Below are 16925 nucleotides of genomic sequence, written 5' to 3' on the forward strand. Positions count from 1 at the left end.
CATATAAAGATGTTGTAATAGTAAAACCGTCATGACCTTTGAGCTATTGTTGTCATAAATTTTACTAATACATATGTTCTAAAAACAAAATACATTTAATATCTTTGTTTTAAGCAGCTATATATTTCAGAGCAATTAAAAATAAGAAAAGGTTTTTAATTAAAAATTAACATTTTAAATTAGAAAGACATGAATTTTATATTTACCTTCATTTATTCCATTTAGAGCACTCTCACTTATTTGTATAGGTCCAACTTACTGTCTAGTATCCCTTCTGCCTGAAGAACATCCTCTGTACTTTTAGTAATGCAGGTCTGATGACAATGAATTCTCCCAGTTTCTGTCATGTCAAGAGAGTATTACTTTGAAAGTAGTTCTCTTTCATTTTGAAAGACTATTTTTGCTGGGTACAGAATTCTGAGTTGAAAAGTTTTTCCCTTTTGGCCCTTAAAAGATATTACTGCACTGTCTTTTGGTTTGCACAGGTTCAAATGAAAAGTCTGCTGTAATCCTTTTTTCCTCTGAATACCTTCAATATTTTCTCTTCATCTTCATTTTTTCAGCTGTTTGAATATATGCTTTTCTAGCATTTGTTTGGGGGGGGAGGTGGTAATCTTGCCTCATGTGCTCTCTGAGCTTCTGCATCTTTGTTTTGTTGTCTATTGTTAATTGGAAAATTCTTGGCCATTTCTTCTTCTGTCCCATTCTCTTTCTCTTCTTCTGAAATTTTATTTTTTTATTTTTTTTTTAAATATATTTTATTGATTTTTTACAGAGAGGAAGTGAGAGAGATAGAGAGCTAGAAACATCGATGAGAGAGAAACATCGACCAGCCGCCTCCTGCACATCTCCTACTGGGGATGTGCCCGCAACCCAGGTACATGCCCTTGACCGGAATCGAACCTGGGACCCTTCAGTCCGCAGGCCGATGCTCTATCCACTGAGCCAAACCGGTTTCGGCTTCTTCTGAAATTTTAATTACACATTCAGACCACTCTTTATTATCTCAAAGCTTATGGATGCTGTTTGTAATTTTTCATGTTTTTCCCCTTGCCATTTCAGTTTAGATCATTTTTATTGGCCTATCCGAAAGTTAAGATTCTTCCCTTGGTCATACCAAGTTTACTGATGAGCTTACTGAAGACACTGTCTTATTATTGTGCTTTTCATTTATAGAATTTTCATTTGATTTTGTTATGTTTATGTCTCTGCTAAAATATCCTACCTGGTCATACATGTTGTCTGCCTCTTCTACTAGAGGCTTAACATATTAATCACTTATTTTAAATTCCATGTCCGATAGTTCCAATATCTGTGTCCTAAGAATATGGTTCAGTTAATTCCCTGGCCTCAAAAGTGCATTGCTTTTCTTGTTTCTCTTTATGCCTCAATTTTTTTGAAAGCAGGATATCCTCTGCAAGACAGCTGAGACTGAGGTAAACAGATTTTGTGCCTAGAATGAGGCACGCCTTTCTTTCTGCTAGGCCTTTAGTGGGTGGAGGTGGGGTGATTCCATTGTCAGAACCTGAGCTTAGTTTGGAATATGTTGCTGCCATTGTTACCCATGATGCACCACAGGCTTCAAATTCCTCTAGACATACTTCTTTAGGGTAGAAGAGGCTTGTTTACTAGAGGGTTTTCCTGTGTCTGCTCAACCTGTGATCTTCCCTTTATGCTGCACCTAAGAAGATCTGTTAGCCCCAGGCTCTTGCACTTCCCTGCATTCATTAACTGCTAGCCATTTCGGTTAGCCTGGTATGGGGGTGGGAGTTCTCTGTTACTGTCATTAAGCCTGGTCTTGGGCAAGCACTGTGTTCCCTGGTGACTGGGGAGTGGCCTCCTCACTGTCCTGCCCTGCCCCCTCTGCTGAAGGTCTGGACCCAGCACAGCTTTGCCTTTTTCCTGTAGGTAGAGGGTTTTCTTTCTGTTCCCCTCCCACAGCAGTTTAAGACTTTGTCTCATAGGAAAGGCAGGGAGAAGGACTTAGGTAGAATTCATATCTTTCCTGAAACCTCTATTTACTGTTCCCTCCTCCAGACCTGCTCAATGAGGGCAGTACGGCCACCCTACCCCCTATCTTTTTTGTAAGCATCAAATTAAGTCTGTGGAGACAGGTGCAAATTCCCATGTGTCTGCAGACCCCAGGGTTTCTATACTGTCTTGCTAGTCTATACAAAGCCTTTAGCAGTTCATTAAAAAATTAAACTGACCTGGTTGGGGTGCATGTGGCAGGCAACCAATTGATATGTCTTTCTCACATCAATATTTCTCTCTGTGTCTCCCGCTCCTTTCCACTCTTTCTAAAAACCAACGGAAAAATAGCCTCAGGTAAGGATTAAAAAAATAAAAGAAAATGAAAACCTGAAGAAAAAAATACAGGATCAAGTCAGGCAGCTCTGCTGTTATTTTAACATGTATATTTTGTGTTAAAATTGTATTTCTTTCTCAAAAAAAAAAAATTTTTTTTTCAACTGAATTCTTGTGGACACTGTTCATTTTGTCTGTCCCAGGTAAGAAAGAACTTCTATTCCATCTTTCCTTAATGCTTGCCTTTCTTTACTTAGATTTGGGGTCAGGTGGTAGCCCTGCAACCTCAGATCTCTGCTAGATTCAAGAAAACGGTACATTTGTAGCTGTCTAGGGTTTGTTGTTGTTGTTGTAAGGGTGGGAGCAATGCTTTCTCCATTCTAAGTGAAAGCTAGAATTCCCAACTACCTACCTTTTAGCCACACTTTACACATTTTTCTAATTCCAAGAAGGGACACAAAATTGTTTTAAAATGTACACCATAACCAGAATTTTATGTCAAGTTTACCATAGCTACTGAAAGAAATACGTCACATACAAAATAGTTCTTGAGTTTTAACCATGACTTTGTTAAATTTTATCAACATGTAAAATTTGTATTCATTAATTAATAAGAAGTGTTACATGGTGTCACTGTATAACAATTAAACTGTGTACTTCTCTCTTTATGTCAAAAAGGGTAAGGAGAATAAAAGTGCATATGATAAAAACACCTTTTACTCAATGGTAAATTTTATTCAACTGACTTTTTACCAAGCTTCTATGTTACCAGCATTGCAAAATTTCAGTTCCTTGAAAATGGAAATTACTTTGACTTTCTACTTGACATGTACAGAGCTTCTATTCTCTGGGCCTCTTATGACACAATCACAAAGGCAATAATACCTACTACAACCATGACAGCAATGGTCTGGAGAGCTGATCTGTATAATAACATACCACCAAAAGTATATACACAACACTATAATTTTTCATGGCACAATAGACTTCCAAGTATATAAAACAAAATTTAACTTCCTTTTGCTAAAAGAATGCCACTGGGGCTATTTTCAAAGCAAACTCCCTGATAAGAACTCTTCACAATGTCTTTTTTTTTCTTCAATAAAACATTTCTACTGTAATCCCTGCCTTTACTTAACTCAATGCTGTTGTAGGTTTTTTGTGTGTGGGTGGGTCTTTTTTGTTTTTTTGTTAATCCTCACCCAAAAATATTTTTCCATTCATTTTTTCAGAGATTGGAAGAGAGAGGGAAACATCGATGTGAGAGAAACACATCGGATTGGTTGTGTCCAGGGCCCGGGTGGGGAAGGAGCCTACAACCAAGGTACGTGCCCTTGACCGGAATTGAACCTGGGATCCTTTGGTCTGCAGGCTGATGCTCCATCCACTGAGCAAAACCGGCTAGGGCTACAATGCCGGAAGCCAATTCTAGCATGTCATAATTGCAAGAGTTTCATCAAAAGATTGATGGTACTTGGGGACTCAACAAGGGCTGAGTCACATATGTTGCCACCAGTTGGGAATGGCTAATGGCATTTCCCCAAACCTGAATAGGACATATTAAATTGATTGTTTGCTGCCAGACAGCTCAGGTATGTATGTCGATTTGCCTTTTTCTTAATCTACATGTTTTTGCCTCCTACTGGCCAAACACCTGAACAGCCGTAGGCTAATTCTCCCCAATGTGACAATGGACTCTGTATACAAACCCTGACCCTTTGAAGTGTATATCTCCACCTTGCCTCAGGACAATCTACACTAATAAAAGACAAACATTAAATTGACCCAACCTTCCTATGCCTTAAGCCACGCCCACCAGCCAATCAGAGCAACTATATGCAAATTAACCCAACCAAGATGGCGGCCAGCAGCCACAGAGCTGGAGCAAGCAGGAGGCTTGGTTGCCCTAATGATGGAGGAAGCCAAGCTTCCCGGCCGCAGCTGACTCTGAGCTCCACTCAAAGCAACAAAGTTTCAATTACAGAAGATAAATAAACCCCAGATACCTGCTTTCAGCTGGCCATGGCCACGGAGCTGGAGCCTTGGGTTGCCCCTGGTGATGGAGGAAGCCAAGCCCTAGCCGGCTCTGAGCTCCACTCTAGGCTACAAAGTTTCAATTATAAAAGGTAAATAAATCCCAGAAAAAAAGAAAAGAAAAAAGGAGAGGCTGGGAGCTTCTGTCGCCGGAGAGGCTTGGCCAGCCTGAAAACGGCCCTCGGCCCCTCACCCAGACTGGCCAGGCACCCCAGTGGGAACCCCCCACCTTAAAGGGGGTGTGGCCAGCCTGAAAACAGCCATCAGCCCCTCACCCAGGCTGGCCAAACCTCCATGGGATAAGGGTCCCCAATGGGGGGGCTTGACCAGCCTGCAAACAGCTATCAGCCCCTCATCCAGGTTGGCCTGGCACCCCAGTGGGGACCCCCACCCTGAAGGGGTATGACCAGCTGCAAACAGCCATTAGCCCTTCACCCAGGCTGGCCAGGCACCCCAGCGGGGACCCCCATCCTGAAGGGCAAGCCAGCCAGCTCCAGCCATGCACCAGGCCTCTATCCTATATAATAAAAGGGTAATATGCAAACTGACCCTAACAGCAGAACCACTGGAAATGACTGGTCACGACACACACTGACCACCAGGGGGCAGACACTCAATGCAGGAGCTGCCCCCTGTTGGTCAGTGCACTCCCACAGGGGGAGCTCTGCTCAGCCACAAGCCAGGCTGATGGCTGCCAGTACAGTGGTGACGGTGGGAGCCTCTCCCACCTCCTCAGCAGCACTAAGGATGTCAGGCTGCAGCTTAGGCCTGCTCCCCGCTGGCAAGTGGACATCCCCCGAGGGCTCCCGGGCTGCCAGAGGGATGTCTGAGTGCCAGCTTAGGCCCAATCCCCCCCCCCCCCCCGGGAGCAGGCCTAAGCCAGCAGGTGGTCATCCCCTGCGGGGTCCCAGACTGCAAGAGGGCACAGGCTGGGCTGAGGGGCCCCCTCCCCGCCGCCGAGTGCACAAATTTTTGTGCACCAGGCCTCTAGTTTGTGTTAATAAAAAAGCATGGGGTCCTGAGACAAGGAGATCTTAGTTTCCTTTAAACTAGGCTCCTCTGACCCCCAAATGCCTTTCAAAATTATATTTTGTCTCTGGACTCCTATTTAATCTATGCACCGCCTTCTCCAGATTGCTGAACCCTTCTAAATGCCGGAACAAGAACCCCAGCAATATAGTTTTTATATATTACTTCCATTCTGTAAATATATTACAGCTGAATACTTAAGATGAACACTGGAAGGCAAGCCTGATTTAAGAGGCAGGATCTCACAGGATCCCAAGTCTAATTACTTTTTAATGTATGTGGGGAAAGAATATGCTCAGTTGACAAAAAAGAGAAATAACATGTTTTTCTTTAATTTTATAAAATCATTGCAAGAAAATACAAATTAAAATCAGGACAATCTTTGTTTTCTACAAGGCAGGCAAAGTCAACTAAAGACATCCAGTACTGGGGAGGGTAAAGAAATGGATACCTTCTCATACACTGCTTTGAAGGGGTAAAATGGTCCTAAGAATTGGTTCAAATTTTATGATGGGTATCAGGCAAGCTGTTGAAAATTTAAAAAATAGGCCTATGTTTTGACCCAGCAATTCTACTAAAAAAAACCCCCCACAAAACTACAATAAGTAGGTAAGTGCACATATATACTTATGTGCAAGGATTGAGCATTATTTATAATAGCATATATAAAACAATAAAAAAACAAACTAAATTTCTATCTGTGGAACATCAGAAAAATGGTTTAAAGTGCATCCATAAAAATGAAATAGCATATAGCCATTAAAAATAATAAAACAGCATCATAGACTCTAGGGAAGTAGCTACTGGGAGGGGTCCTGAATTTTAAGGATCAAGTTGAAACCGTTTAAGCTTCCAGGCAGAAAAAAACAAGATACCAGCAATAAGAGAAAAGTCAGATTGTCATCGGCTTTGGTGAAATACCAATAAACATTACATAACTATAAAAGGCCAGTGCAAATGTGGCCTCAGACTGCTAAATTGGCTTTGTTTCTTTGCTATCTGTCTAATCAAATGCAAAACTACAGATCCACTGAGTCAATCACATGATAGCTAAGTAAAGGTAAATAAGTAACCAGATAAGATTAAACACCTAGTATTTTGGTGCTTTTTTTATCTTTTCAATGCTACTAACAACAGCTAAGGTTATTGTTACTATTTTTTTTCAGGATTTATTTATTTTTAAAATCTTTATTATTGAAAATATTGCAAAGGGCCTTCCTCCCTCCCGTCCCCCACCCAATTAACCTCTTCCAGGCCGCTCCCATCCCACCGCGAGGCCCTCACCACCCCACAACGGCCTGTGTCCACACATTATGCATATATACATACAAGTTCACTGGTTGATCTCTTCCCACCCACTCCCCCACTGTTACTAATATTCTTACTATGTGCCAGGTTCCATTCTAAGCTCTAAGCACTTTTATTTATATTAACTCACATAATCCTCTTAAGGACCATGGGATACAGGTACCATTATTCCTATTTTATAGATAAGGAATCTCAGGCAGACGGGTTAAATATCTCGCCTAAGTTAGTAAGGGGCAGAGCTAAGATTTAAACCTACAGTTTGACTACTAAGACCATCCTCTTGACCACTGCATTTATACTGCCTCTAAATTAATAAGATCCTGATTTAAGGAAATACTAAATGCCTTTGTGAATTAGATACATACCTAGGTCCAACTATTCTGTGTTCACTCATCTATTTGATTTTTAAAATTACTATACAGTAAACTCTCCCCTTACTTATGCTATATCTCATTTTAGGATATTTACTTCTATTACAGATAGAATAAAAGATGATTCTTCAGAGACTGAATACTTGTTCACATAAGATTTCTACTTTATAGCTAAGACTGCCACCTAGTGGGCCACAATAAAAATCTTTATCAATAAAATCGAGACAAAGAACTTTGAGGTGTAAAATACAAAACACACAAAAAAATAGGAAGACAAATATTAAGATACTAGAGGCCCGGTGCACTAATTCATGCACAGGTGGGGTCCCTTGGCTGGGCTGGCGATCGGGCTGTCTCGCCCAGTCCTGATCAAGGCCAATGGGGGCCACCCAGCAGGGGAGGGACCACGGGAGGACTCCAGGGCATGTCCAGCCCTCTCGCCTGGTCCCCACTGGCCAGACCCCAGCAGCAAACTAACCTACCAGTCGGAGAGTCTTCCCCCTGACAGTCAGTGTGCGTGGGTCATAGCAACTGGTCGAGCAGTTAGACACTTAGCATGTTACACTTTTATTACATAGGAATGTATCAAGTTTCAATGAGACTTTTCTGGAAACTCACATATTTTCCATAATTAACAAAAACTCAGGTTTTTTTTAAATTAGTGATTTATGAAATACTGACGCTTTCAACTAAAAGAACAGTGCCTCACCCCTGAGGTTCCTGTGGGTGACTGTTCTTTCTAGGGCCTTACAGTACTGTATGAAGACCATAATGACAATATGCAGCATGTTGTACTATATGTGTTCCCATGTCATTCCTTCCTCAGTCTATAAGTTCAAGGACAGAAACCTTATTCACTTTAATGTCCCTTGTATCAATGAATGGCTCAAATGAAAAAGTGCATGAGAAAAGTTTGAAGAACCCTGGCCAGTATGTCAGAGCTTAGAGCATCAGCCCAGGACCAAAGGGTCTCAGGTTCAATTCCCAGTAAAGGGCATGCAACTGGGTGAAGGTTCGTTCTGCAGCCCTGGTCAGGGAGCCTGCAAGAGGCAACCAATCTATGTGTTTCCCTCACATCAATGTCTCTCTCTCTCTCCCCTGCCCTCGACAGCCCCCCCCGCCCCGACCTTCCCCTACACTCTATGGAAAAATATCAACTGAGGATTTTTTAAAGAGAAGTCAGAAGACAATCTATCTTAATTTTTCCCTATTTTATAAACATAAGCTGTAACTTTTTAAAAATCCTCACCAGAGGATATAGTTTTTTATTACTATTGATTTTTAGAGAGAGGTAAGGAAAGTGGAAAGAGGGGAAGAGAGGGAAGAGAGAAACAGAAACATCGATGTGAGAAACATCTATCTGTTGCCTCCCCTACGTACCCCAAACAGGAATCGAACCCATAACCTAGGCATATGCCCTGACCAGGAATCGAACCCACAACCTTTTTTTAAAAAAAAAAAAATGTATTTTATTGATTTTTTACAGAGAGGAGGGGAGAGAGATAGAGAGTTAGAAACATCGATGAGAGGGGAACACCGATCAGCTGCCTCCCGCACATCTCCCACTGGGGATGTGCCCGCAACCCAGGTACATGCCCTTGACCGGAATCGAACCTGGGACCTTTCAGTCAGCAGGCCGACGTTCTATCCACTGAGCCAAACCGGTTTTGGCTGAACCCACAACCTTTTGATGTACAGGACGATGCTTCAACCAATTGAGCAACCGGGCCAGGGCCATAAGTTGTACCTTTAATAGAATTCTCAACCCTGGCAATTTGCTCCCCAGGGAACATTTAGTAAGGTCTGGCACCTTTTTGATTGTCACAATTTGAGGGAAAGTATGCTACTGGCATCTAAAGAAGTCAGGGATGCTGCTAAACATCCTATAGGGTACAGTGACAACCCCAACACCAAAAAACATTATTCAGCTATAAATATCAATACTGCCAAGGTCGAATAGCCTGCTTCCTCCCAACCATCTTTCCTAGAAAGTATACAGAATAATGAAAAATACCAATTTACAATGATAAACTGAGCCTAGAATCCAATTGTTTTACATTAAAAACTTACTTTTATATTGGTTTAATACACACTGGATTTTCTAGAAACATACAGTATATAATGTATATAGAATATATTATAATTAACCTTTGTAAATCAAAGCCGCATTTTGTATTTCTCAGATATTTAAAAAGGATTCTTTATCACATAAGGAAAATACCAATTATGACATACTAGAGGTCCGGTGCACGAAATTCGTGCATGGGGCTGGAGGGGGGGTGGGGGGCTCAGCCTGGCCTGCACCCTCTCGCAGTCCGGGACCTCACTCCTTACTGCCCACCTGCTCACTGCTCCTTAATGCTGCCGTGAGCCCGGCTTCTAGCTGGAGCAGCAAACGCACTGACCACCAGGGGGCAGCTCCTGCGTTGAGCATCTAACCCCATGTGAACAGTGTGCGTCATAGTGACCTGTCATTCTGCCCTTCGGTCGATCTGCATTTTAGGCTTTTATAATATAGGATAAGTTGCCAATGCATCATAACTGTATAGTCTATTTGTAGCCAGCACATTGTGAACCAAAAAAACACCACAAAAACAGTTTTATGAAAAGTAACTTCACAGGGTAATCTGATCATAAATTCCTAACTGGGCAGGTCATGATGGGCAATCATATAACTTCTTCAATAAAAGTTTTATCTTTTGTCTTAAGCAAGCCCTGTCCATGTTTCTGTGCATCCAGGCTAACATACCTACCTTTAGAAGGCTTCTTATCAGACCCTTCCTTCTAAAAGTGTGACCACCCTGATGAAAACACACCCTCTTGTTAACTATCCTGTAATCCAACCCCCACCTTGCTTTCTCTTCCCTTCATGTATAACCTTCCTTAGTTCCAATCATAAAAGCTGCTACAAACTGTCATTTCTTAGAAGAATTTTCTCTCAGTCTACTGAGATCTTACTTCCAGGTGTTATCTTCTATTTGGTTCAAATAAATTCTTATAAAAAGTCTCTACAGGTCTGGATGTTTCTAACATCCAAAATCCTCTACATTTAGCAAGATAAATGAGGCATATAATATGAGATCAATAACTACATGTTGGAGCTGCTGGTGAACAAATGAAGATGAGGGAAAATGGCGTGCTTTAAGATAGCAGTCGCCAATGGGTGGTCCATGGACCACTGGTGGTTCGTGAGATCCGAAAGGTTGGCGACCGCTGCTCCAAGAGACCAAGAAAGATCCTTGCCCCTTCCCACGTATTATTCCCAAAGCATCCCTCCCATCTGGCTGCTCCTGAGTTGTATCCTTATATAATAAACAGTAATCTAGTCTCTAAGAATGCTCACTCTAGGGACACTCCCTCTCAGAAACCAGCCAACCTTCTGTGAGAAGCTTGAGTCAAATGGAAAAGCCCAACCAAGCTCTCAGCCAAGCAGTCAACTGCCAGTCATCAGACATCGTGTACAGCTGAGCCTTCAGCACCAGCTGCCATTTGACTGCAAACACAAATATTTAGAGATGCCAAGTAAGAATTGCTCTCAGTTGAGCCCAAACATGGAATGAAGATAATTATTAATAAGTTGTTGGGTGAATTCACTACATTTGGGGTGAATTGGTACACAGCAATGGAAAACTAGAATACCTTCTTATTCAATCACTTGCTGTTTTTGTTTAGTGTCTTTATCACATGTATATATCATTAAGAATAAATAAAGCCCTGGTCGGTTTGGCTCAGTAGATAGAGCCTCAGCCTGAGGACTGAAGGGTCCCAGGTTCGATTCCGGTCAAGGGCATAAGCCTGGGTTGCGAGATCGGTCCCCCTTAGGGGACGTGAAAAATCTTAATAATAATACACTGGATAATGATAGTTCATGTAAGCTTTGTTTTATCGATTTTTTCATTTATGTTAAAACTATTATTTATTCTAAATAATTTAACGAAGAAAAATTACTATAAAATGAAGAAACTTAAAAATTTTCAGAGTCCTGAATATTGTGATACTTTCACAAAGCTATAATTTTATATAAAATAGTATGCTTTCTAAAAGTTGCTTAAGATTTTACAAGGTTTTTTAAAATAGTACTGATGTATTTGTCAGTGAAGGCAAAATCCCACTGATCTGATCCCATCCTAAGTGTGTTTAGCATTACAGCATGGACAGAATTATCTGTTCATCCCAATGCTTCAGAAAGACAAACCTCTAGTTCCCATCAAAAAGAAAAGAAAAAAGTAATCTCCCTCCTTATCCAATATGATCATCAAAAGAGCAAGTTACTTAAGATAGTATCAGTCACCCACAACATTTTCCCAACCTGCATAAAGTTTTCATATCAAGATATGAAGTAATATTTATAAAAATAAAATCATCAAGAAATAACTCTTTTTTTGGTACAACTGAACTATAAGCATAAGAAATCATAAAATATAGGCATCATGCTATATAGACAAACTGCTATGCTATGACTGAAAGTGCTACAATTAACCTAAACTCTTTCAAGTTACAAATTGTGTTCTGAGAATCAATGTTAGGAGTTATTAGCTCTGTTCTAAGAGATGACAATGCTAAAAAAACAAACAAATAAAAGCAGTATTATAATATTTGAGTTATAATTGTATTATATTATAAATTTTGTCACCTTAAATTTGTAACATACTTGCAAACTAAAGAAAGTATTATTACAGAAAAGCTTACCTTCATCCACAGAAAACTGACAGCTTTTATCATTGAAGAAAAGAATTTTCTTCTTATCAGGACGATTTACAAATAATATCTGGTCCCCTAAAGCCTTAAAGATAAAGAAAAATTTTTCAGTTAACTCCATATTACTTTACCAACACCCTATTATTTTTCTTTCTTCCTTTTTTTTTTTTTCTTCAACAAAGGACTCCCATTTCTTTTAAACCCTCAGTAAATCAATTTCAGCTCTTGAGTTTTTTGAGCAGTTCTGACCATAATTAAGGGTTGCTATTTCAAGACCTTTATTCTTAGAGGTCTTCTAAAGTTCAGAAAAAAATACCTATTTTAAAAGAAACCGAAAAAATTCAGTATGTGTGGCAATTACAATTTGGTCCACGGGACCTTTTTATTAATCTAAGAAAAATGGTAGGGTATTTTAGTGTTTTTACTTTTCCTTCTACCTTCAAATATTTTGCTACTTACTCATCATTACAACCTTAATTATTTCCAAGTATGTTTTAAAAGCTAAAATAAGAAAATGGAAGAATGATCAAATCACCTAGAATTGTAATGCTATAGTGAAATAGCCACGTTTCAGTTTTCTTATTGGCCAAATTACTGTATCATCCAACAAGAAAATATAAGACTAAGGAGACTTCGTTGTCTTTCACCTTTCTTGAGCGCAACTGACAATTCAGAGTTTATTTTCTACTACTCAGAGCAATGACAAGAAAACTGAGAGATGTTTCACTATTATTAATGAGTAAGAACAAGAATGAAAAAGCCCTAAGAGCAGCACTTTAGACCAGTGGTTGCCAACCAGTGGTCCATGAGTTCTGAAAGGTTGGCGACTGCTGCTTCAGACTCTAATGACAGTAAAATGCATCACAGAAATGGTCTCAAACTAGAAGTGCTTAGATGACACCACCACAGATGAATAATCTCAAGCTTACAAATCATTGTGAACAACATATTTCTAAAGACATAAAGGAAATAAAGTATTTTTACCCAGTTAGTTATTCAACAGGAAGGACTTCATCATACAATACTGTGTGGTAAGAATCTTTGCCATCTCACTTTGCTAAGAAGACATATAATAATATTCTTGCATCTTTCTGATGTTTGCCAATATATACTTGGTACAGAGGCTTGCTATGCTAAATCCTTATTAAAATGTTGAATAAACCTGTTTTTCACCATCCCTTTATTTTTATGTAAATTATTCATAACATGGCTTAAAACATTTTTGTAAATAATAAAGCAGACTCCATTGCACCCAGGTAGTAAGAACAGAATAAACATTCTGGGTTCAAACAATTTAGAAATAATCCCTCCTAAGAATAAAATAGACTGTGCTTTTCATGACCTGTTAAGCTCTAATCCTTAGGGAACACAGCCACTAAAGAAAAGGTGTCAGAGTAACTTTACAAAATTGTTTAAAATAGAATAAGCAATTACCAGTTGATGCCACTGTTCTACTTAAGAATGATATGAAAAGCCTACTGCATAGTAATGCTGGTCCCTATGAAAACGGGGAGGGAAAAACAAACGAACAGCAGGAAACACACCTAGCACTCTCACCCGTTATGCTAGAATTCAGTAGTTCTATGTTCTTAACATCTATAAAGTACATAATTTATACCCTTTGGTCACATTTTATTTGCAGCATTTCTGCAGGTTAAGCTTACCAGTAAACTTTTTAAGTTAAAAATCTTAAAAGGGGAAAACCAAGATGGTGGCATAGGTAAACACCGGAAATTGCTGCCTCAAACAACCACTTCAAAAATACAACTAAAAGACAAAACGGACATCATCCAGAACCACAGGAAGGCTGGCTGAGTGGAAATTCTACAACTAGAAGGAAAGAGAAAAGCACACTGAGACTCAGAGGAGCAGCGGAGGTGGAGTGCAGAGGTACGGAGGCGCAGGCAGAAAGGGCTGGCAACTGAGGATGCGGTTGTCATTTTCTTTTTTTTTTTTTCTTTTTTTTTTAAATATATTTTATTGATTTTTTACAGAGAGGAAGGGAGAGAGATAGAGAGTTAGAAACATCGATGAGAGAGAAACATCGATCAGCTGCCTCCTGCACATCCCCCGCTGGGGATATGCCCGCAACCCAGGTACATGCCCTTGACCGGAATCGAACCTGGGACCCTTCAGTCTGCAGGCCGACGCTCTATCCACTGAGCCAAACCGGTTTCGGCGCGGTTGTCATTTTCAATCGGGAGGGAGTCTGAAGCTCCCGACTGCTCTGAATTCCAGTTCCGGGTGAGTCTCTGGGGACCCAGACTCATACAGGGAGAAACTGGACTGTCTGGCATTAGCGGAACTCGAGGGCGGCTTTCTCTTAGAGGTGCTTCCAGCGATTACCCGGACACTGAGACCCGGGGCCTCTTAGGGTAGGACTGAGGATCAACCATAGATGTTTGCTCCACCCTGTTGATCCCGAGACCCTGCCCCACCCAAGTTGCAAGCACAGGCTTTTGCAAATGAAAGGCCTGGCCCTTTGCAATCTAAAAATTACCTAACAAACTGCAGCTGGGTCAGAGAGACCCAGAACTTCCAAAAGAAGGCCCAAGGTCCCACAGCAGCTTGCATTGCTTCACAGCTGGGCCTCATTTGGGCGCCTCCAAACCCCAAACAAAGAAGAGGAATCTGCAGATCTTTCCATAGCTCCTGCTGGGTAGCCTCAGACAGAGGCTAAATTAGCACCTCCTTAGAGATCCAAGAGTCAGTGTACCCAGTGGTCAGAGTGGGACCATCCAGATTGCAACTCCTCAGATCCATAAGGGACACACTCAGGGGGCAGACTCAGTGAGCACCAAAACCCCATTGAAACAAGTCTTGCCCCATAAGGGTGTCTCCAGAACAGCAGTTCTCTCACTGCAGACACAGCTGATTCTCACAGCCAATTGGCCTGGAGGTCAATTCCTCCCAGTGATACCTACAACAATCAAGGCTTAACTACAAGACTGTACACAAAGCCCACAAAGGGGTGCACCAAGAGTGTCCACCTCAGGTAATTGGGGAGGCTGAGCCACTGGGCCCTATATGACACCTAGCACAGAAAGCCACTCTACCAACACAGGAAAGCATAAAAAGTGCGGAGACAAAGAAACAGGCCACAAATGACAGAAATGGAGGAAAGCAAACTACTGGATACAGAATTCAAAACCACACTTTTAAGGTTTTTCAAGAACTTCTAGAAACCGCTGATAAATTTAGTAAGACCCTCACAAAGACTGGTGAGATCGCCGATAAATGTAGTGAGACCCTCAAGAAATCTAGTGAGACCCTCGAGGTTATGAAAAAGGACCAACTAGAAATTAAGCATTCACTGACTGAAATAAAGGATATTATACAAACTCCCAACTGCAGACTAGAGGATCGCAAGAATCAAGTCAAAGATTTGAAATACGAAGAAGCAAAAAACACCCAACCGGAAAAGCAAAATGAAAAAAGAATCCAAAAATACAAAGATAGTGTAAGGAGCCTCTGGGACAGCTTCAAGCGTACCAACATCCGAATTATAGGGGTGCCAGAAAAAGAGAGAGACCAAGATATTGAAAACCTATTTGAAGAAATAATGACAGAAAACTTCCCCTACCTGGTGAAAGAAATAGACTTACAAGTCCAGGAGCGCAAAGAACCCCAAACAAAAGGAATCCAAAGAGGACCACACCAAGACACACCATGAATTAAAATGCCAAGAGCAAAAGACAAAGAGAGAATCTTAAAAGCAGCAAGAGAAAGAAAATCAGTTACCTACAAGGAAGTACCCATATGACTGTCAGCTGATTTCTCAACAGAAACTTTGCAGGCCAAAAGGGAATGGCAAGAAATATTCAAAGTGATGTATGCCAAGAACCTACAACCAAGATTAGTTTATCCAGCAAAGCTATCATTCAGAATTGAAGGTCAGATAAAGAGCTTCACAGATAAGAAAAAGCTAAAGGAGTTCATCACCACCAAACCAGGATTATATGAAATGCTGAAAGGTATCCTTTAAGAAGAGGAAGAAGAAGAAAAAGGTAAAAATACAAACTATGAACAACAAATACACATCTATCAACAAGTGAATCTAAAATTCAAGTGAATAAATAATCTGATGAACAGAATAAACTGGTGATTATAATAGAATCAGGGGCATAGAAAGGGAGTGGACTGATTATTCTTGGGGGGAAAAGGGGTGTGGGAGATACGGGAAGAGACTGCACAAAAATCCTGCACCTATGGATGAGGACAGTGGCGGGGGGGGGGGGGAGACTGGGTGGAGGGGAGCTATGGGGGAAAAAAGAGGAACAACTGTAATAATCTGAACAATAAAGATTTAATTTAAAAAAAAGAAATTGGGTGAAAGGTACATATAATATGCTGTAGTAATTTATAGGTTTTTTACATGTATGAGATTATTTCAAATTAAAATATTAAAAATTAATAAAATATTAATTGAAATGTAAAAAATAAAGAAACCAGAAAGAATGAAGAGTGTAGAAATGAAAAATACATTATCATAAATAAAAAATTCACTAATTGGGCTTAACAAATTGGAAGTAAAGAAAAGTTAGTGGACTTAACAATAGATCAATAGAACAAACAAAAAACAGGTTGAAAAAATATATATAAACAGAGCCTCAAACTTGTGGGATAACACGTAACTGAATTACCAAGAGGTAGAGGAGAGAAAGGAGCAATTTTTTCCAAGAGGTAACAAAAATAATGAACCTGCTTACAGGTTAGCATCAATCATCAGTAACTGTGAAGAATAGAGACTAGCAGCCTTTCCATGTGAGTTCCAAATTTAAACTGGAAATGTAATCCGTATGACTTTCTTTTAAATTCTGCCGAAAACAGTTTGGCTCGGTGGATAGAGCGTCGGCCTGCAGACTGAAAGGTCCCAGGTTCGATTCCGGTCAGGGGCATGTACCTGGGTTGCGGGCACATCCCCAGTGGGAGATGTGCAGGAGGCAGCTGATCAATGTTTCTCTCTCATCGATGTTTCTAACTTTCTATCTCTCTCCCTTCCTCTCTGTGAAAAATCAATAAAATATATTAAAAAAGAAAAAAAAAGAGATGTATGAACTAAGTGCAGCACATTTAAAAAAAAAAAAAAATTCTCACCCAAGCATGTTTTTATTGATTTTTGAGAGAGACATCAATGCAAGAGAAACATACATCAGTTGCCTCCTGTATTGTGCCTGA

At 40.4% G+C, this 16925-nt stretch overlaps 1 protein-coding gene across 1 annotated transcript in view; it reads right to left on the bottom strand.

Annotated features, from left to right (window-relative positions):
- GTF2E2 (general transcription factor IIE subunit 2) overlaps positions 1-16925 on the bottom strand; it is a 95828-nt gene that overhangs the window by 45972 nt on the left and 32931 nt on the right. The window contains exon 6 of the mRNA XM_081083045.1: positions 11739-11832. Coding sequence (XP_080939171.1) covers positions 11739-11832 — 94 coding nt within the window. The remainder of the gene's footprint in view (positions 1-11738; positions 11833-16925) is intronic.

This window comes from Myotis nattereri (genome assembly GCF_964212035.1).
Source record: "Myotis nattereri genome assembly, chromosome: 2".
NCBI classification, from domain to species: domain Eukaryota; kingdom Metazoa; phylum Chordata; class Mammalia; order Chiroptera; family Vespertilionidae; genus Myotis; species Myotis nattereri.